General features: G+C 39.6%; 1 protein-coding gene across 2 annotated transcripts in view; it reads left to right on the top strand.

Moving 5' to 3' along the window:
* LOC135103621 (glucose-6-phosphate exchanger SLC37A2-like) overlaps window positions 1–13075 on the top strand; it is a 17463-nt gene extending 4388 nt beyond the window's left edge. The window contains exons 2-13 of one of the 2 annotated variants that reach the window (XM_064010107.1): window positions 1224–1381; window positions 1507–1585; window positions 2196–2331; window positions 2745–2826; window positions 3262–3464; window positions 5878–5973; window positions 6412–6516; window positions 6750–6840; window positions 7031–7179; window positions 7932–8133; window positions 11730–11827; window positions 12554–13075. In XM_064010107.1, coding sequence (XP_063866177.1) covers window positions 1224–1381; window positions 1507–1585; window positions 2196–2331; window positions 2745–2826; window positions 3262–3464; window positions 5878–5973; window positions 6412–6516; window positions 6750–6840; window positions 7031–7179; window positions 7932–8133; window positions 11730–11827; window positions 12554–12631 — 1477 coding nt within the window. In that variant the 3' untranslated portion in view covers window positions 12632–13075. The remainder of the gene's footprint in view (window positions 1–1223; window positions 1382–1506; window positions 1586–2195; window positions 2332–2744; window positions 2827–3261; window positions 3465–5877; window positions 5974–6411; window positions 6517–6749; window positions 6841–7030; window positions 7180–7931; window positions 8134–11729; window positions 11828–12553) is intronic. The other variant, XM_064010108.1, reaches the window with a different exon arrangement.
* The last annotated feature ends 10157 nt before the right edge of the window (window positions 13076–23232 follow it).

Raw genomic sequence — 23232 nt, 5'->3', positions numbered from 1 at the left:
TAGTTTCACTCACTTATTCTTGTCTTTCTTCATTGTATGCCTAGTGTTATCTGCTTTTTCCTTATCATTCCTTCCAGGTGATCAGTCTAAAGCCATGTCATGAGATCGTCTTTCAAAATAGCTTTACTTATCCATCTCAGTATGATCTTTTCATCATGATGGAACTATCTAGCTATATGTATATGAGGTTGGCATTCTCCTGAAAAATTATTCAAGACAAGGCATCAGTATAAGTTCACATCTTAACCTCATGATTTTATTGCACCATACTGTACAAAGATTAGTTATGCAGCATGTTTAGCATTTTCTGCTGGATGGCCTGATAACAGAAGTCCTGATGCTCCTGTTAAGGCATGAGATCTATGGAGATATCCATTTGAAATATACACACAACACAATTTGGTTAGTGATGTTTACAAACTCTAGTTTGTGTTAGTGGCATTGGTGATGGTGGTGATTCCATGTTAACTATTTGTACAAACAGCCTGGGGTAGTCATATCAATAAAAAAAAATTATCTGATTTTGGAGACTAATTTCTTATCTCTCTCTCACAGACCACCTACAGTCACCACTCACCTTGCCACTCTCTCCATGCCCATATTATCTGACTGTCCACTGCCTTGAATAAAGAAAAAGAAAAAAAAAAGTATATCACAGACAGAATATAACTGCACTGGTTTAGGTGTGATGCCCTGGGCTGGGAGGAGACTGAGGGAGAGGGGGAGGGGGCAGCAGAATCAGGGTTTTATTTGTTTGTAGGAACAAATAGAGAGAAAGGGGTTTCTGTCCCTTTTGGTCAATTCTTATGACATGCAGGGAAAACAGTAGCAGCATTCTTTTAGCCCCTGTCACAGAATGAAGAGCAAGAATATGTGGTGCTTTGTCTGGGCCACCATGTGTTGGATTGGCACCCTGGAATATAGATAGATTGATTATTTTTAATGTAAATTACATACAGCTTATTCTGAATAAAGGTAACTGTGGTTATAGGTCTTTAAGTTTATCATAAACAGTATCAGAAGTTTAATTCTTTGTGGGAGAAACCTTCATAACAAAGAAATTTCAGTTCATACCTATGTATGTAAAATAAAAAAAATGTGATAATAGTAATAATACGTACTTGATAATGATGATATTGATGATGATAATTAGGTTTCCTTCATTTTTATGTATTTTTGCTTGAGGAAAAATATGTATAACTCTTAAACTTGTGTATTTCCAGATATTCAACATGGATATGGATCCTGACATTCCTTATATACTGCAGCTACCACATGTCTCGCAAGCCCATCTCTGTGGTGAAGAATGTACTCTATCAAAACTGTACACTTGTGAATGAAACTATAAATGGCACCTACTGGTGTGATTGGAAGCCTTTTGGTGAGCTGCAGAGACATACCAGAAAGGGTTGAAAAGGAGTGATATTGACAGTGAATTAATTTGCCTATTACACTTTTTCATAAGGAAAATGGAAGACTAAGTTTTTGTATGCTTGTTTTCCACAGATAATGAGAATGCACCTACTCTTCTAAGCACAGTGGATTCATCTTTCCTGTTTACTTATGCTTTTGTCATGTTCTTCAGGTAAGAGTGGAAATGGCTTGTATATCTCTTATGGATAGACCTGCTGTATAATAGAAAAGTGCAGAATTATAAATAACAAGTGAAATAGCTATATAAATTAATGGAAGTATGTATTGTTCTTGATGCAGTTTTAAGCATGATCAAGCTTGAGAAAATGGTTAACAATGATACACTTTATTATTCGGCTAAATTATTGACTTATAGAGTCTTATAATAGATACCATTCCAGGGCATGATAGGCAAGGGTTTCCTCAGTTTTCTCTCTCTCTCTCTCTCTCTCTCTCTCTCTCTCTCTCTCTCTCTCTCTCTCTCTCTCTCTCTCTCTCTCTCTCTCTCTCTCTCTCTCTCTCTCTCTCTCTCTCTCTCTCTCTCTCTCTCTCTCTCTCTCTCTCTCTCTCTCTAGAACATTATTATGGTCTTTGCAGCAGATCAATGTGCTTCATTTATCATGATCACTTCACAATAACCAGCATCCCTCCCTTTAATGTTATCTTTCCTTGTGTTATAACATCATTTTCAGTGAATTGTGTCTGCTTGTTTTTATGTCTATATGTATAGTCATCTTTTCCTCATAAACTTATGATAACTACTTTGATGGCTTGGCTCTCAGTGGGTTCGTAGCTGAAAGAATGGACCTACGGCTGTTCCTCTCCGGTGGCATGGTGCTCTCAGGAGTTTTTGCTTCCATGTTTGGGCTTGGTTACTTTTTTGAAATTCACACTCTCTGGTACTACATTCTTGTACAGGTGAGTTTCTGGACAAATCACAAGATTTTTTTTTTTTTATCATTGTATAATGTTATTTTTGTTCTTGTTGTTGTTACCATTTTTATTGTTATTATTATTATTATTATTATTATTATTATTATTATTATTATTATTATTATTATTATTATTATTATTATTTGTTATTTATTTATCTTTATTTTTCATGTTTTTTATAAAATTTAGTTCTTAAAGCTTGTATAGTATTAGCAAAGATCCCATGCACTCTTATCTCTTGTATTTGGATATGCAGAGTTGGTTGTAGATTTCTATGAGCTTTTGATTAATCTCCTTTTTATGTATGTACTGTAGAGGAATAATCTAATTACACCAAGAAACTTGAGTCATATTATGTACATTAACAAACTTTTAGATATTCAGTTTTTGTTTTCCAGGTATTGTGTGGTGTGGTACAAACAACAGGCTGGCCGGGAGTTGTTACTTGCCTTGGAAACTGGATTGGCAAGGGAAGGAGAGGTGAGTGTTGTATGATAATGGTGTTATTAAGGGATACTGACAAGGTTGTTTAGATTTTGAAAATTATACAGAAAATGATGGAAATGTTTAAAAATTATGAGAAAAATATTTACAAGATGTAGAATGTGAGCAAAATGTGTGTTTAATGATATAATTTTATGGGAAACAGGCAGTGTATATATATATATATATATATATATATATATATATATATATATATATATATATATATATATATATATATATATATATATATATATATATATATATATATATATATATATATATACTGCCTGTTTCCCATAAAATATATATATATATATATATATATATATATATATATATATATATATGTGTGTGTGTGTGTGTGTGTGATTTTGAGTTGATGAACACTAACAGTTGATTTAAAATTATGAACATTGTGTCTCTTTGAAGGATTGATCATGGGTATCTGGAACTCTCACACCTCTGTGGGTAACATCTTGGGAACAGTCATTCCAGCAGCCTTTGTCAGCTACAACTGGGGCCTCTCCTTCATCGTCCCAGGCATCATCATTGCCAGTGTGGGGGTGTTGGTGTTCTTCTTCATGGTGCCAGAACCCACACTGGTTGGTCTCCCTAATCCAAATAAAAAGGAGGTAAGAGCTTATCCAGGTAGGAATCAAGTTGTGATGTAAGAAATGGGAATTTTTTTTGGCAAAAAGTGATATGGGCTATCTTGTTTTCACTGGTCATGTTGTTGTACCAGCTTTGAATTTTTCTTTGTATTTTGCATTCGTGGGAGTTTAACTTTAAGGTGCTTTAGGGTATTAGTTGCCTTATTCTATTCTGTACACAAGCTCTTTCTCCCCTCTTCTTTGTATTGTGCCATATACTTACATATATTCATGCATACATACCACATACCAAATTTGTTGGGTATTTTTCTCTCATTTTATGTACATTGACTGGATTCCTGTATTCTGTTTTTTCTTGATGTCACCATGTATTTTTAAGGATAGATGTATAAAAGAAAGCAAGAAAAAAACAGTTTGTGATATGTTGGGTAGCATGATGTAGATTATAATTTTCCTGTAAATATATTCTAAATTTGACAGTGGAGGCCACATAGAAGTTAAGATGAAAATTGTTGTCACTACTTCAATGTTTAACCGTCTCCTCAATTCATTTACAGTGAGTTCATGCTTCTGACAATCCATAGGAACTGTTAAAGTATTGCTTGCAGTGAAATTGTAAGAAGTTTATAATTGAAAAATGAAAAAGTTGCTTATTGGGTTTTGATGTGTTATACTTTATCTGAGTCAATTTTTCAGCCATGGTGATCAATGTGAAGGGAAAAATACAAGACTATATATGCCTTCAAGTCCTCAGAATATTGCCAGATGGAATAGATGTTGTGTGGTGTTATGGCTGCAGTACTGACCAGCCTCTCCTGTCCTGTTCCTCATTTCCATTCCATCTACTTCAGCACAAGATGGTTTCCAAAGCCTCATCCACAATCCCTTTCAAATTAAAGTTTTCTATAACCTCTAGCATTTTGTCAGTACAGAAATCCCTCCAATATCCATATCCATCTTAATTCGTCCATGGCATGTCCAGAAGTTGCATTTGCTCAGATATTGGCTGTCCAATTAATTCTCATCATTTACTAGACATTGGTATGGAAAATGGTATTGTACAGTATTATGTATATGTACAACCAACTTTAAAACATGTTTCTTCTATGACATTTCTGTCAGAAAATGCTTATATATGGATGTGCTCCATAGTAAGAGTCAACAAGTGACAGAATAGCAGAGATATGAACTGAACATGCCCAAGGGTTGACAGGAACAGGGAAGAGGTGTGGTTGCATAGGTGCATGGAGCAACAATAGCAAATGCAAGACATACCACTCAGTGAAAAATTAATGGAAATATATACAGCAGATGGTAAAAATACATAAATACATGTTATGTATTGTATCTATATTTTTGTATACAACCTGAACATGCAGCTTATTTATGTGGATAAAACATTTGTTTGTCACAACACTAGTCACACTGGCTTGCCTGCAAGAGAGGGGAATAAAAAAAAAAATAGGCACAGGGCAGGAAGCTGAGTTGTGCTAGCAGCTGGTGTGTGTGCATCCAGATATTTGACAGGGTGTGTGTCCAGTTTAATATCTGAACATTATTTCATTCAGATATTGACTAGTCCAGGTAATGAACATCCAGATATTGGAGGGATAACAGTACAGGTGGCTTACAGGGGATCAGCTAGCAACTCCTGAATGTCTTCCTCTGTTCATGGGATTGAGATTGTTATGTCTATGGTGGTGGTGATGGTGGTGGTGGTGGGAGACTCCTGAGTGTGCTTACCATCCTCCATTGACTCTGAATTTTACTTGCTGCTACAGAGTCTTTGAAGCATGTTTGAGAATTCGGAGGAGAATGTCTTGATTTACTTTGATGAAAATATCAATAGCACTTTTAACATTAAACCCGCATCAATATTTCCTGAGTGAAACTGTGACTGATGTGTTTGACTCTCCAGCCTGAACTGAGGTTGTGACCACAGTGAAGGCAGGAGGCTCTGCTTGGGAATGTTCATCATCCTTTCTTGTCTTTGAGGGCTCTGCACCATAATTACATAGATGGTCAATCGTCCTCTGTTGGTGTCCTTGTTCACACTTGGGAGCAGGTGGAAAACACTGCTTGCTGGAAAGACAGTCCATTTAAGTGGGCAACAGAAACATAGATTACTGATGTGATGCCACATCAAAGATAGCTGCTCTAACAATAGTGCACAAGACATTAAGAAAGTTGCTAATATTGTATTGTAACTCATGAGATGAATTACCAGATGTATTTTGCGAATACTTCAAGTATCATCATTATGAAAAGTGTGAACTCACTGTATTCTTGAATTAAGGAAAATATTTCTTATTTCCAAGAACTTTAGCACAAATGCACAATATGACGAAGACTGAAGAACTTGCATGAAAGTTGTGGTCATCCAGTTCTTGTTGGGCTAATTGTATGTGTTCTTTGCCCTATTGCTTACTTTTAGCTTGAGGGTGCTTCTCTTCCCCATAGAAGGAGAAGACAGTTGCTACGAGATTTTGCTGACACATCTGATGAAGAAAGTGCCTCCTTGATGAGCCATGTGAGTATTAGTGAGCACATCTGGATGAGGTGAGAGAGTGGGGATGCCAAGCCACCAGACCATGCTTTGCTGTGTTTGAATGGTTTGTGAGCTACTCAGATGTTTGGATGTGAGTCAATAACCCATTTGAGTATTTTTCATAATATTTCTTTCCCATGTTCCTTAGCTCCATTTACCAGTAGTGGCAGATATAACCAAGTGTATTACTATGAAATGTGTGATAAAGTGTATGGTAGTAGAAGATAGATTGACATGAACATAAAATTTATGTTTGCATCATATGGACATGAAATGTATTTTAACATAATATTGACATGATATGTATGTATTTTCACATTATATGGACATGAAATACATTTTCACATAATATTCCCTTCAGAAAAAGAACACCATTAGGAAAGGATACCCCAAATGACCAAGTGGTTAACATCATTACAGGAACAGGAGGTATGCTATGATGACAAGACAAAGGAGGCATGTGCTGAGGCCCAGGGAAACAAGGAAGAAAAGGCCATTGGATTTCTGCAGGCTCTTGCCATTCCTGTGAGTTTTTGTTTTTTTGTTTTTACTGATGTGAATGAGATGTGTATGTATACAAAGTTTTGATGAAGGTAATAGGGCTGGTTGTGAGAGGGATGATGCTTTGTCACAACTGGTACACTTTTCAAATCTCTGAAACGTGTATATCAATAGATTTTTCCTGTGCAACTGCTTCTGCACAAACTTCACTAAATGTTTGTCTGTATCCATTAACTTACTCTTGTCTTTCTTTGCAGGGAGTTGTTGAATTTTCCTTCTGTTTGTTTTTTGCTAAGCTTGTATCTTACACATTTCTCTACTGGCTACCAAACTACATCCTCAATAAGAGTAAGTGGCAAGTTGTGGTAAAAAAAAATCTTGTTTATAAGTTTATTGAAATTCTAACTTTCAGACCATGGAAGTGCTACACATGATATTGCTTTTCACTTCAGTACATTTAGTTTATGAAAAAAACAGCTCTGCTCCATCTGCTTTGTACAATATGAAGTGTAAATCATCCATACCTATTTCTTCACAGCCTCCTATAGTGCAGAAGAGAGTGCCAACCTGTCCACCTTTTATGATGTGGGTGGCATCATTGGGGGCATCCTGGCAGGTTTGGTGAGTGACTTCTCAGGCATGTCAGCATCTACTTGTGCTGTAATGCTGATTGCTGCCATCCCCATGGTGAGTGATCCTTAAGGATGTTTTGTTGATGATTTTTTGGCATTGAATTGTAGTTTATTCTGTAGCTATAGTTAATGATTTTCTTTCCGTAGGTGCTACAAAAGTGTACCAAACAAATGTTCTACACTACTACATTTACATATGAAATTATTATTTACATATATCATTCATGGGACAGAACAATATTAAATTATGTAACATAAGTAGGGGTTTAGCATACCAAGTTCAGTGTAGACTTTACTACTAACATTGTTGGGAGGTCTTTAGTGTATAAAAGTTAGACTAGATTGAAAATGTGGAAAGCATAAGTATGTTTTTATAGTAGTGAAATGTAGAATGTTAAAGATGATGTCAAGAGACTGAGATGTGCTAAAATAAACCAGCATGTGTATGTAATGTTACAGTGAGCAGTGGCCTATAGAAACATAATTCAGTGCATTAGTGAAATAGTGGGGATTGGTAAATTGCTTTGGTTTGGTCATGTAAAGAGAAAGAAGGAATGGATAAACTGAGTGAATTGGTTTGTAATGAAAGGTTGAGCACCAGGAGTTGTACCATACAATAAAATGTTTAATAGGGCCCTTAAAACCAAAGGACTTGACAAATCATACAAGTATGCATGTAACTTGGTGAACTGCCTCCAAGATGGAAAAAGAAACCTGCCATTTAGAAGACTAATAATGATGATCATGACAGAAAGCAGCACTACTACAAAGTAATATCTTTCAGTCTTAGTTATTCTTTTCCTGCAGATGTTTGTGTACCAAGTCTTCTGCACAGTGTCTCTGGGGATAAACATCTTCCTTCTGGTGTTGGTGGGCATCCTGGTGAATGGACCATATGCACTCATCACCACTGCTGTGTCTGCTGACCTGGGCACTCACCAGTCTCTCAAGGGAAATGCCAAAGCTTTAGCAACAGTATCAGCTGTTATTGATGGCACTGGCTCTATAGGTAATAATTTGCTTTGTTTGCCATTATACTAGGGTGGCCTACTTGGGATGCCATTATACTAGACCTGTGCTCTCTCTCTCTCTCTCTCTCTCTCTCTCTCTCTCTCTCTCTCTCTCTCTCTCTCTCTCTCTCTCTCTCTCTCTCTCTCTCTCTCTCTCTCTCTCTCTCTCTCTCTCTCTCTCTCTCTCTCTCTCTCTCTCTCTCTCTCTCTTTGTCACATTATGGGAGATGCTACATGTGTATGGCAACAATAAAATGGATAGTGCTGGCAGTGTTGCCAGATAGTCTACCCTCAAAATTCCAAAATAATATTCATGGAATAAATTCCCTCAAACTGCCATTCTATATATTTCCATAAATGTCATAAAAATAGGCATATGCAACACATTTGTGATCAGAGGAAACTTCTTTGGGTTTAGAAAATACATTGATATGCCATTTGGATTCAGAAAAAATGATGTTAAGAGTTATTCATGTTCAGAGGTTCTATCATATTAGTCAAAACACACAAAGAGTGCATCTTTGGAAGGAAAGTATATTTAGATCTATCCATATCTATCTCTATACCAGGCCAGTGATCCCACACAGGGTGGCTGAGACCACACACTCATACATATATCATTAACATTCTTAGCCTTATTGGCCCTTGATGGAAAGAGATAATAATCATAATTGATCTGCCTACATCAGGGGTCCCCAGTCCATGGTCCATGGGCTGGAGGCCATCCCATGCAGCCTGTGGCCACTTGCCAAAATTGACATTGCTTGCTGCCCACCAGATCATTTCCTGGGTCATCAGTGCACCTCACCAGTACATAAGGCAATACTAGTCTTGGTCTTCTTCTGTGCACAGCTCACAGATGACCACTTTAGCGACAGTCTTTTGCTGACTGTTAGTTCCATTACCCCAGATTTTGATAGGCTTTGTGCTGAGAGAAATGTCACCATGTCTCTCATTAATAAATTCACCTGAGAAACTTATAATGCAGCTGGCCATATACATCCATAGCAAGGCAATAATATTAATAACAATAATGATAGTAATAATACTAATAATACAGCTAATTGTCGACTTATGACCTATGTGACTTATGACTGACCGCATTTATGACCACTTCTGTATGACACTTTCCGACCAAATCCTGGTGCTGCCAGGATTTGGAGGCTGGGAGGCTAAGAGCTGGGGACACTCACATCATTCTCTTGCCCACACAAAGCTCCCAGCATAACATACTTCCTCCAGTGTTTGTTTGCCTCTCATTTTGGAAATTTTTCTACACTATCACCCCACAAGATGTCTACCAAAAGGAACACGTAATTTTCTACTCCTTAATCCGCCAAGAGGGAAAGAAAGGCCATTGATCTCAACACAAAATTGATGGTGATTAAGCAGCATAAAAGGAAGGAAGAAAGCAAATGTGATTGCACATGATTTGAAGTTAGCACACTCTACTGTGTTGGCAATTTTGAAGGACAAAGAACAGATTTGTGAAGCTGTGAAAGATTCTGCATCAGTGCAACCGACAATCATGACAAAGCAACGTACTGGACCCAGCCACAAAATGGAGAAATTACTACACATTTGGATGGAAGACCAGATACAGAAACAGACACCATTAAGATGTAGAAGGTATCTAGCAGAGCAGATATTTAATGTGGATGGAACAGGATTGCACTGGAAACAGATGCTAACATGAACTTACATCCACAAAGAAGCCAAAAGCATACCTGGATTTAAAGCATTTAAGGAACGACCAACTCTTCTGCTTGGTGGAAACACTGGACTTTATGCTGAAGCTATTCTTGATTTATCACTCAGATAACCCTTGGGCATTCAAGAATGTAAACAAGCACACATTGCCTGTTTACTTTTGCCCATAACATAAAGCATGAATGACGCAGGCACTGTTTGAAGACTTTTTTTTTTAATTGTTTCATTCTTCAAGTACATGAATATTGTATGGAGAAAGCGATTCCTTTCAAGATTTTATTGCTACTAGATAATGTACTTGGTCATCCACCTCATCTAGGTGATTTTTATCCTGATGTGATTTTTTTTTTTCTTTTTTTTTCTTTTTTTTTTTTTTTGCCAACAAATACAACAGTGATTTTGCACCTGGATGGGCCAAGGTTTGATTGCTGCAAGGTATACAAGGATTGCCAAGGTATGATGGCTACAGGGGAAAATGATCATTCCTCTTCCTCTGATTTCTTGGACAAGGATAAGCGGCTAGTGACTTCCACACTACATAAGGGCAAATTTGCTCCAAAACAACCTCTGAGTGAAAATACTATCGGGAGAGAGAAGCTACTCCATCAAGTCTTGAAAATGGTTTTACCGGAAAAAAAATAAAATACTAGTAGACTGTTTCGCTCACATACATCCTCCCAGCCATGACAATTACAATGTTTTTCATGAGTGTTATAAGTGGCAGACAGCAGTACTATTTCCTTTAGTACTTCTGCAAAATGATAGATTTAGGCATTCATGTGAGTGAGTGACAGAGATACTGGTGAGGGAAGCAGATAAAGGAGGCTTGTGGTCCTCCATGCTAGGGCTCCAGCCAGGCCACTGCATGGCACACAACCATCCTAACACAGGCTGAGAAAGCGCTGAAAGTTACTTCACTTCACCACTTCGCAGAGACACCATATCACCTAGGAAGTTCGGATTTGTGGGAGACTGAAGAAGAAGGATTGATGTGTCATGCTATTACATTTTAAGCAATTGGTCAAGGCAGAGTTGAGAAATTGGTTATGGAAAAAGATCCATTTTAGTTGAATTGTCAAAACTAGCCCAGCTGGAGGACATCTGCAAGGAACAAACACCATCACAGCACTCTTTTCTTCGTTGTTAAGCTTGCCAGGATCCATTATAATGTATGGAGAAATAAATGTAAGAAATGAAATGAGAAGGTTGCAGCAAAGAGAAATTTGGCAGGAGAGTGTAGAAGAGTCCTCCCACACTGTGCCTGACAGTTACTGTCAAAGTGTCAGTGATTCAGAAACTGAGCATAGCATCTTCAGGGCATGTGAGTTGCCATGTGTGACAATTTACCACTTTTTGATATCTCCTATGGCAATAAACTGAGCATCATGTGTCATGTTTACAATGTTTTTTTTTTTTTTTTTTTTTTTTTTTTTCTGGTAGTGGAACCATTCTACCACTTTGTGATGTGGAATTTCTCATTTGTGATGTGTCATGTCACCATTCTTGGGATTTGTGAGCTTTTTGGAATTCGGAATTGTGGATAAATGATTCTCAGCATGTATTTCAACTCAGATTTTTGGGCTGGTGGGAAATTTTTAAGGAAGTTTTAACTTTTCTACTTATATTCGTAATTTTTCTTTTTATATTAGTTAAACTACCTCTAGACAATTTAAAACATCTTCCAGTGGTGCCTGCACAAAAAGTAAAGTTTTGGTTGAGCTCCAGAACAAGAAAAGGCTAATAACTATGTATATTTTTGGGTTAACATTTTTATACAAATGAAAAATAAAAGGAAGAGGTTGCATACTTGCTGAGCCAAATATTCTAGAAAAAAAGAGGACAAAATAAAATGTCAAGTAATAACTGCTTTGTTCGTAATCTTCAGGTGCTGCTCTTGGGCCACAGATAGCTGGTCCCATCTCAATCTACGGCTGGGAATATGTATTTGACATGCTGATGGCAGCTGACCTGCTGGCTTTGCTAGTAAGTTGGAGAGGATTTTAAATACAGAATTATAAAAGTATTTTGTAAGACTAAAAAAAAAATTTTGTTTTTTGATATATGAAATCTCATATCTTATCACTGAATTATAGCCAAATTTGCATTTTGATTGTGATTTATATGACCTTTACACCTATGATCATTCTTTTGCATTATTTGTAATTAATTGTCTTTTTATGATGGTAGAATCATATGTTAAAATATTTTATTTTATCTCTACATTCAACACTTGTTTCCCACAAATCCTTAAGTGATCTGTGACAAGAATCTCCATTTATTCCTATTCCTGTATTTCTTTTTTTGCATGCACCAGTTTTGTCATCCTCTTCTCATCCCTAACTCTTACATTCTCTAGTACTTTATTCTCCCATTTCACTCTTGTATTGATTGTATTTAACTCATATACACTCACCTGGTCTTCTCAATTTCTTTCATCTTTTTCATGGCCAAAGCATCTTTGGATGCTCCATTTGACCTGAACCACTTCACTTTCCATTACTTTACATTTACTTATATTTGACATACTAAATCTGTTACAATTCACCTCAGACAGTGTAACAACACTTTCCATGCCTATCTGTAATACTAAATCTGTTATAACTCACCTCAGACAGTATAACAAAACTTTCCATTCCTATCTGTACATAACCACCAAGAAAGTGCTCTTGCATTCTTGATGAGAGTAACCTTTTCTGTTGTCTTTGACAGCTGCTGACTCGCCTGGTGATGAGGGATATACAGGGTTGGCTCAGCAGACGAAGAGTGGGGTACAATGTCAGTATTTGATAAACAGTTGGTCTTCATTTTCATTCTTCAGACGTTGATGTAAATATGATCACATTGACTTGATGATGTGCCGAGTGAACCATGAAGGTTTATACCAAGTTTGCCATTGACATCATATATGCCTTCATCTATGTATATAATGTATAAATGTATATGTGCAGTTTTATCATAATTAGTTTGGCTTGGAATTTTGCACATCTCTGCACTGCTATGCACTAAGTGCAACTGATGTAAAATATTGAAATCAATGACATGGTGCATATATTTTTATATGTAATTAATTACTCAAGACATTTTTTATTAGGTGTGAGCATGTAGTGATAGTTGTTAGTGTCTGGCCTCTTAGTGGGGCACAGTGATATGCAGTGTTTTGAATGAAATCCATGTGTAAATGTTGAATTTTGAGATGTATTTATTTAAAAAAAATTATAAAGATAAATTAAGGACCTGTGTTTCTCAGCCATGGTGTGGCATAATTTTGGATATCATCCATTATGGTCATTATGTTGCTTCAGCATCAGAAATTGCTTGCAGAAATTTGCTTGCAGGAGTTCCATTTCTTGTTGGCATCATACTGTATGCTCTATATTCATTCTTATTTGATCAACATTCATAATATTTATTTTAATATATATATATATATATATATATATATATATATATATATATATATATATATATATATATATATATATATATATATATATATATATATATATATATATATACAGTAAAATCCCTCTCATCCAGCATTCGAGTATCCGGCAGCTTCAGGTATCCGGCACATTTTTCCCCAAGCCTTAAAATCAATAAAAAATCAATGTGTACCCATAAAATCGATTAAAATTCCCGCGTGAGGCATACTTTGTCCCCTTGCCACCAGAGCGCACTGCTTCGTGCCACCCGCGGCCCACTGCACTCTGTTTACTCAGTGACTCAGTCCCGCTTGTGCACTGTTTATCGCCTGACGCCTTCATCATGCCTAAAGTTGTACAGTGTTAGTACAGTAGTGTTGTGTGTTGGTGAGCGTGAGGTGGCAGCGTGGGTGGCGACGCGCAGCATGGTGATCAGCTGATCTTTGTTATGGTAAGATGCGTGAGTGTAGGGTGGTGATTGTGGACATAATTTCACTTCTATTCAAGTATCCGGCAACTTCTGGTATCCGGCATGTCGGTGGTCCCGTTGATGCCGGATAAGAGGGATTTTACTATATATATATATATATATATATATATATATATATATATATATATATATATATATATATATATATATATATATATATATATATATATATATATATATATATATATACAGTACTTGTTATAAGTATTGAACTCCCTGACTGGGGAATTCAAAACTTCTGACAAAAATGGTCTTCTTGAGAGGGAGCCATTTTAGCCAAAAGCATTGGCCCCTGCCATGGTGTCACCACATCCCTCAGCTTCATGTCAGTGACTCACAGCTGCCCCTTAGTTTGCCTTGGGGTGTGTTGGAGAGCAGTAATCTGCTATGACTTGTTTGTTACACATCCTGGTGTATTATTGCGCAATAATGTCTTGTAATAATTCATTCTGTTTGCTAATAAGGCTAACACAAAAAAGCGTTTATCTGAGACTATCGTGCAGATTGTAAGCCTCAAGGAAGCAGGTCATTCAATTAGAGAAATAATTGAACAATTGGCAGTATCCAGGACAACAGTCAAGTGATGGTTATGGCAGTTCAGGGAGGAAGGAATACCTCTAAACAAAAAAAACAGTCTGGGCTCCCCAGGAAGACAACTAAAAGGGCTGTCACTGTCTTAAAGTGTGCAGTGCAGTCTGATGTCAAGACTACTGCATGCTTTAAGACTTTAGAAAGGCAGGAAATCAAAGCAATGGGGGAGTAGTTTGAAGGTTTGGAGTAGTCATCCTTTCTAGGAACAAGCTGAATGTAGACAAACCTCCAGCAGGAAGGAAAGATAGATGTTGACAGAGTTGGCAGAGTTTTACCAGGCAAGGTGCAGGCACAGAGATACAATTTCACAGAATAATGGGAGGGACTTCATGTCCATAAGTCTTCCAAGGTTTAAGACCAGTGATGGCATTAAAAATGTTATTAGTAAGGATCTTAATAGGAAGCACAAAATAATGAAGAAACTGGAAGAGAAGGAAGAAGTAGCCCTGAATTTTTCAGAGTAAAGATTTTAGCAGAGTTCAGCTTTAGAAACAGATGAGATGGCAGTGGTGCCATCAGGCTGAAGTAGAGGAGGAAAAAAAAATAAAGAAAAGTTGCAGATATTTTTGGCTAGGTGTCAAAAGTTGTTAGGAGAGTTAGTAAGATTTGACATTCTCTGTTGATGAAGGAGTTTTTGGGTTGTTGAAGAACACTTTTGGTATGATTTCAGGCAGAATGTAAAGCATGTGAGTTTCAGGAGATGTAAGTCTTAGGTACCATTTCTGGGACACCTCTCAATATCATGTATAGCATGAGAACAGGCTGAGTTAAACTAAGATTTGGGAGGTTTAGAGTGAAAGAAAGGGTGAGGAATATGTACATCCATACAAGACACAATCACCTTTCTGACATGGAAGCAGTAATTATTTCTTGGGAAATCAGAATAATATCTCCTTAGATACCCCAGTTAGCAGAGGCACTTTGGGGAATCCTGAGGAGAAACTGAAGTGATAGGACAAGATACAAATATGAAGTTGTGATTAGAGGAGCCCAGTGGAGAAGACAGAGTGACAGCATAAGCAGAAAGATTAGAGGTTAGGAAAAGCTCAAGAATGTTGGGTGTATCTTGAAGACAGTTAGGAATATGAGTAGGGTGTTGTACTAATTGTTCTAGGTTGTGGATGATAGAAAAGTTAAAGGCTAGATTACCAATTTGGTCAGTGAAGTAAGAGGAAAGCCAAAGCTGAAGGTAAAAATTGAAGTCTCCAGGAATAGAGATCTCTGTGAAAGACTTTAATTTTTAAAATGTAGCACATCCTAATGTGCTATATTTTAGGATGTGCTACATTTTAAAAATTAAAGTCAAAGAATTTTTTATTAAAAGAGGTGAAAGGTAAACATCACAGATGAATTTAATTTGAGAGTGACTCTAAAGTCAAAGTCAGATGGTTGAAAATTCAAGACTCAAGAGTGTGGGCACAAGAGCAAGTTAGGTTGTTGTATACATACTAGATGCAACATCCAGCTCTGGATTGAAAATGAGAATAGAGAAAGTAGCAGGGAACAGAAAGGGGATTACTGTTATTTGCCTTAGGCACCTGTATTTTGGTGAGGAAAAGAAAATTTGGTTTAGAAGAGGAGATTGAAAATTTGATCTAAAGCTATGAATGTTGCTGAAGTTAATGTAGGAAAAGTTAAAGAAGATTGATACCAAAAAGCAATCTGAGCTGGAGACATTTCTGGCCCCCTCCTCAGACAGAGACTCTGAGGATAATTGTATTATTATTATTATTTATTTTATTTTATTTTTTTTGAGTGAGTTGTGTGTGCTTTATGTGCATGTAGTTTCGTGTGACTGCCCTTTTGAGCTGTGAAACACTAAGGGAAATGTTCAGGGAAGTCACAGCTGGATCAGAAGAGAGTTCATAGTACCTACTTCTACCAGTGATTATGAGACCTTCCTGGGAGTAATTACAGTTTTTGGGGGTGTTTACTGCCAATAGTTTGTTAATTTCTTCATTTTCCTAGTTGTCACTCAGAACTTCATCCGATGCCCTTCTTGGTCTACCTATTAATTGACCTTCCTCTTCAAAATATTCAGCAAGTTACACTCATTCATTTGCATTGTTTCTGTGGGACAACAGCCACAGAATATGGCTTTAATTCACAGATGTTTTTGGTCCCAAATCTACTTCTCATTTTTCACTTGCTTGGCTTTCTCTCACAACATTACACATCCACTTCACCATGCTCTTTGTAATATGGTCCTGCTTCATCACGCTATCATCTTTAACAAGTTTCACTGCCATAAAGCAATGCACTTATCACACATGACATTCATGGTGTACTGTTCATGTTCAGAAAAACCCCTTTCATTGCTAGAAAGGTGGTGCAACTCACTAAGCTAATTAAACTTCTTGATTTTATAATAGACTAACTTTCCTTTGTATACCATTTTTTATCTTCCTCATAACAATTTGTGTATACTGTAAGGATTCATCAACAGTCTTTGCAGTATATATTTCTGTTGCATGCAGTGCAGTCAAATTAAATATTTATACATGTAGCTCATTGTCTTACTGTATCCTTTGTGCACCCAGTTATTACACCATGCCTAAGATGGAATTGATCACTTTAGATTTTTCACTTTTTCTGAAATACCGGCAGTCAACATTTCGTGTGTGTGGCAGTTACCAGATCACTCCAGTCCTGAAGTCCAAAGAATGCTGAAGTTGTTGCATTATTTGGAAAATAAACCAAGGAACTCCTCATTGATTCTTTGTGTAAAATCCTATTATATTACAGATTACTTTGCCAGGTGAATATTATACACATATACATTTTATATATATATATATATATATATATATATATATATATATATATATATATATATATATATATATATATATATATATATATATATATATATATATATATATATAACTTACTTGGAAACTTACTTGGTTTAGGAAATGCATGAAAAAAAGTTTCTTGTATGTGGTAGGATTATTTTTGTATCTATATGTTTTCTTACTTTTTTTGCATTTGTAAGCTTTTTGAATAGCTATTAAAAAAATGTAGCTTTAAGCCTATTGTAAATTTGCTTACAGAGAAAGAGAGAGAGAGAGAGAGAGAGAGAGAGAGAGAGAGAGAGAGAGAGAGACTAGAACTCCTATCCCTGCTCTGAGTGGATATCACCCAGCACCCCTAAGTGTGTGAACACTTGAGTGACAAGGAACTCTGCCACTGTCCTTGCTTTGTGGATGGGAAGGACACAGGCCTCTGGTTACTTAGTGAAGTAGTCCATGGCCACACAGAGGAATCTGTTGCCCCTCTCTGAGTGCAAAGGAACAGGCCTGCAATGTCCACGGCTATTCTCTCCATTGGTGCTCCAGCCTGGTGCAGCTGGAAGGGAGCACATATCTTCTGGGCAGGACCCTGCTTTGCCACACGCACACAGCAGGCACGACACCACTCCTGCACATTTGGCCTCAGGTTGATCCGGTACACTCACTGCCGAAGCCGGCCCAGCGTCCTCTTAACACCCAAGTAGCCACTGGTGTTTCCCTTGTGCATCCCCCTCAGTAGCTCTTCCTGTTGGGCACGTGACACCACCACCACCCAGTGGTCATCACTTCTGGTGTCCATCCAGCACCACTGAAACATGCTCCCCCCTTGGTGTAGTGCCTTCCACTGCTGTACTAGGAATATGCTGCTTCTAGTACTGATTATATGTGGTGATCATAGAAACACGGTGGTAATGCTCAGCTGCAGTGTATTAATAAAATAATACTGTACAAAAGTAATGAGTATGTGAAGCTGCCTACGTGTTGCATGTACACCAACTAGGCCAGGCGGACACGGACTCTGTGTGTTTACCAGCAAGGCTGGGCAGACACAAACTGGGGATGTAGGGGTGGTTGCTGGCTGTGTCAGGTCACAGCCAAGGCTAGTGTCTGGAGACAAAAGGGTGTGAGGCTTGACCTCACCCCAACGTGGTGATAGTCAGGCAACTGGAGGCTGGTGTCAGTTCCCAGGGGACCAGAGAATGGAATGCAGGCAGCAGGCGAAGTCTCCTGCCACATTGCTCGGCCACCCATCTAAGCATGCCCTCATGGCTACAAAATAATGGAGTGATGCAAGCACATTGAAACGCATAATTCTCATAAAAACAATGCGCTTATCTGTGTAAGACACGTAATGTATGCACTGTAGCCAATTGCAAGGCTCACAGAACAAAAATGTCATAAACATGAGTATGAACTGGCGAATCACAAAACTCACATAGCAAAGATATCAGAAAAGAGGGCACAGTGGCCAAACACAAAACTCACACTAGCTGTGACTTCAGCACAGTGAATCACAGGCCAAGAAAAACTACGACAACACTAGAGGCCATAAAACAAAAGAACAAGGTGCTTTTGTACCAACAAATCGTAAAATAAAAATGCACTGCAAAATCATAACACTGCACAAATAACACACATGATAATGATAATAATTTCAAGTGTGGTGGATCATGGCAGATATGCACTGGAAACCACGAGCTGGAAAAACCACATGGACAGGTAACACCAAAACTTGCAGATGTGAAGACTGATGGCATGAGATCCAAAGTCTTAGAACGATGGGATCAGCAGCAAAGCAGTCGAGTTGCATTGGTGATGGCTTAAAAAGTCCAGACTTAAGCAGAGACAGTGTTGGTGATGGCTTGAAGTTGTATGGACACAGGCTGGTGGAGCAGGCTCAGCATAAAAAGCTTGAAAGAGGCCCTAAAAGCAGCTTGAAGAAAGCACCATAGCGTTGTAGTAGCATAGCAGCTTGCGTTGGTGACGGCTTAGCAGATTACCTGGAGGTGATGAAGGTAGCTGGAGTAGCTGGTGACAAGCAGGCAGGGGAAATGGGCCAGGGGGACTTGTAGTGTAGACTCCTTCCACTGCAGTCACCATTTTTATGTACTAGGAATATGCTGCTTCTAGTACTGAGTATAGGTGGTGACCATAGAAACACGGTAATAATGCTCAGTTACAGTGTATTAATAAAATAGTGCTGTGCAAAAGTAATACATATGTGAAGCTGCCTGCGTGTCACATATCTGCCACCGAGGCCAGGCGGACATGGACTCTGCCTGTCCATCAGCAAGGCTGGGCAGACATGGACTGGGGATGTAGGGGTGGTTGCTGGCCCTTCTGGTTCCTGCAGTGTCTTGAGCCAGTGGAGAGCAGCATGGTCAATCTGCATGATAAACTCTGCCCTATAGAGGTAGTGGTAAAAAAGATTCAGGCTCTTCAGCACTGTGGCCAGTTTTGAGAACTTGGTGCTGAAGTAAGCCACCACCCACTCTTGCCTGTCCTTGGCCTTAGACAGCACAGCTCCCACTCCCTCAGCACTAGTGTCTGTCTCCAGCAGGTAGGGGAAGCTTGGGTTGGGGTAGGGCACAATAGGCAAATCCACCAATGCCTGTTTTAGTGCATCAAATGCCTGCTAGCATGCCTTGTCCTACTGGAAGCGTGCCTTCTTCCTAGTGACCTGGTGAAGTGGAGCAGCGATGGTGGCAAACCTCAGCACAAGCCGCTGGTAGTAGGAGCACAAATCAAGAAAGCTCCTCACTCCCGCCACATAGGTGAGCACCGACTGCTGTCACCTTCAGTAAGTTTGTGTGGAGACCTTCTCGCCCCATCATGTGACCCAGGAAAGGCACCTCTGATTGAAAGAAGTGCATTTCTTGGAGCTGAGTTTCAAATTGGCGCAGCACCTCCTCCAGGCGACCCAGCTCCTCGAAAGTGTTTTTTGAACACAAGGATGTCATCTAGATACACCAGGGCCAATTTCCACAGGAGAGCCTCAAGCACATGCTTCCATTAACCTCTCAAAGACACTGGGGACATTGCACAGGCCAAAGGGCATGACTCTAAACTGCTGCAGCCCCTAGCCAAAGGAGAATGCAGTCTTCTACTTGTCCTCCTCTGCCATTTCTACCTGGTGGTACTCAGACTTGAGGTCCAGTGTTGAGAACAACCAGACTCCAGCCAATGTGTCCAATGTGTTGTCCATTCGAGGCAAGGGGTATGTGTCCGTCGCTGTCACAGCATTAAGGACAGGATAGTTGACAAAGAACCTTTTAGTGCCATCTTTCTTCGCCACCAGGACCACTGGCAAGCACCACAGACTGTCAGACCACTCACTCACACCTGCGGTGGTCATCTCTTGCATGGCATGCTGCATCTCCTCCCACTTAGCAGGTGCCACTCAATGCGGAGGTTGCTTGATGGGGTGACTATCTCTGGTGTGAATAGTGTACTTCACCAGAGGCATATGGCCCAGGTCCAGATCACTGCTGCTGAAGACGTCAGCATACTGGGCAAGTATCCTTTGTATCGCCCTGGTTTGCTCCTCCGACAGGTGGCCCATGCTCCTACGAGCTAAGTCCTCCAGATGCAGAGGTAATGTCCTCACCGCAGCTTCTTTGTCCCCCTGACCCTGAGGCCTGGCTCTTCCCAGGATGGTGATGGGATGGACTTGTGGTAGGATGGGAATCCTCTCTTGCCTGTTGACAGTGTGTCCCTTCAGCTGCCTGGCAAGTTTCGTAGCTTTGGTGCTCACTCCTCTCACTCCAAGCATCACCTCTGAAAATCAAGGGCACCTCCTGGCTGCATACCCTCAACTTCCCCTCTCAGAGATCTGCATATGCTCCTACTTGTGTGAGGAAATCAATCCCCAGCAGGCATGGGTCTTCAAGGGCGCTGATAAAGACAGGCATGCGCTCCATCACGCCTCCCACACTGATGTTCACCATCATGGGGCCCTGCATGGTGACACACTCCCCACTCCCAAGTGATGCCACACAGCTGCTGCACAGCCTCTGGCATGCGGTGCACCTCCACCAAGTCCTTCCTTATGAACGTCCTCTTGGAGCCCGTGTCCAACATCAACCAAGCAGGAGGCCCATTTACAATGCCTGCCACTTGCATGACTGTGGGCGCTGCTGTGAGTCAGCAACTTACTCCTGGTGGGGCTGTGCGATCCCTAGCTGAGGCACCACCCCACTGCCCAAGCTGGCACATTAACCGCTTCCACCACTTCCTTGGAAGTGCCGAGTCTGGCCACAACTTCAGCAACAGCAGGGCTTGAAGAATACATGGCTGGTATCCTCCAGTGAGCATGATCTTTTTAGCTGGCCACACTGCTTCTTCTGGTGGCCCACCTTGCCACACCCCCAGCAGGCTCCTCTGAACCCTTCAGGGCTCTCCTTCCTCTGGTGGTCTGCCTTGCCAGTCTTTGTCCTCCTTGCTCTGATGTGGCAAGGTAGGATATCAGCTTCCCCTACATAATGGGATGCGGCTGGCCCTGGAGTGTTGGCTGTGGTCCTCATGCATTCATCAATGATCTTTTAAACCAAACTTCTTGTCCTATCCACTCCTACGTTGATGATACCATCCTGAACTTTCCCACGTCTTTTCATAGACGCCCAACCCTTCAGGAAGTAAAAGTTCACACAGTGAAGTTACAGAACGTCTGACTTCTGATCTCTCTAAAATTTCTGATTGGGACAGAGCAAACTTAGTATTGTTCAATGCCTCAAAAACTAAATTCCTCCATCTATCACCTCGACACAACCTTCCCGACAACTATCCCCTCTTCTTTAATGACACTCAACTTGCCTCCCTTCTACACTGAACATCCTCGGTCTGTCCTTTTCTTATAATCTAAACTGGAAATTTCTCATATCTTCTCTAGCTAAAACAGCTTCTTTGAAATTAGGTGTTCTGAGACGTCTCCGCCAGGTTTTCTCACCCCCCCAGCTGCTAGCGCTGTACAAGGGGCTTATCCCTCCATGTATGGAGTATGCTTTACATGTCTGGTGAGGTTCCACTCATACCGCTCTTTTACACAGGGTGGAATCAAAAGCTTTTCGTCTCACCAATTCCTCTCTTCTAACTGTCTTCAGCCTCTTTCTCATCGCTGGAATGTTGCATCTCTTGCTATCTTTTACCGCTATTTTCATACTAACTGCTCTTCAGATCTTGCTAACTGCATGCTTCCCCTCCTCCCGCGGCCTCGCTGCACAAGACTTTCTTCTTTTTCTCACACCTATTCTGTTCACCTCTCTAATGTAAGAGTTAACCAGTATTCCCAATCATTCATCCCCTTCTCCGGTAAACTCTGGAGCTCCCTTCCTGCTTCTGTATTTCCACCTTCCTGTGACTTGAACTCCTTTAGGAGGTAGGTTTCAAATTTTGACCACCACTTCGCACCTTATTCGGGACCGGCATCTCAGTGTGTGTGTGTGTTTTTTTTTTTTTTTTTTAGATTTTTGTTGCCTTTGGCCGGTGTCCCTCGTACATAAAAAAAAAAAAAAAAAAATGCCTTCCCACCTCCCGTGGTCTCGCTGCACAAGACCTACTTTCTCTCACCTCCATTATGTCCACCTATCTAATGCAAGAGCTAACTAGAATTCTCAGTCCTTCATTATTTTTGTGGTAAATTCTGGGATTCCCTGCCTGCTCTTGTATTTCCTCCTTCCTATCACGTGAACTCTTTCAAGGAGGTTTCAAGACGATATTCAGTGATTCTTTTGACTTCGCTTTGGAGACTGGTACTCAAGTGGGCTTTTCTTCGATTTTTTTTTGTTGTTGCTCTTGGCCAGTGCCTCGCTTGGAAAAAAAGAGAAAAAAAAGATCCCACTTTATGAAGGAGGTACACACAGGAATATTCCTCTTTGGCAGAGTGATCATAGAATAGGCACACAATCGTGTTAGGACTCCAGTAAACACTGAGAAGGCTGTCATGGCGGACATCTTGCTCCATCAGCCAACCTGCTTGCGCATGTCTACGGCATTCTTACACACCTTTGAAAAAAGTAGTTTTCTTAGTATGAAATATTGAAAAAAGTAAGGCTAAATGATTGATTACAACAACTGTATGTTCTATGTTCTTTAAGT

Source organism: Scylla paramamosain, chromosome 9, assembly GCF_035594125.1.
Source record: "Scylla paramamosain isolate STU-SP2022 chromosome 9, ASM3559412v1, whole genome shotgun sequence".
Lineage (NCBI taxonomy): Eukaryota > Metazoa > Arthropoda > Malacostraca > Decapoda > Portunidae > Scylla > Scylla paramamosain.
The sequence above is the reverse complement of the archived record's forward strand: the minus strand, read 5'-3'. Positions and strand labels throughout refer to the sequence as shown.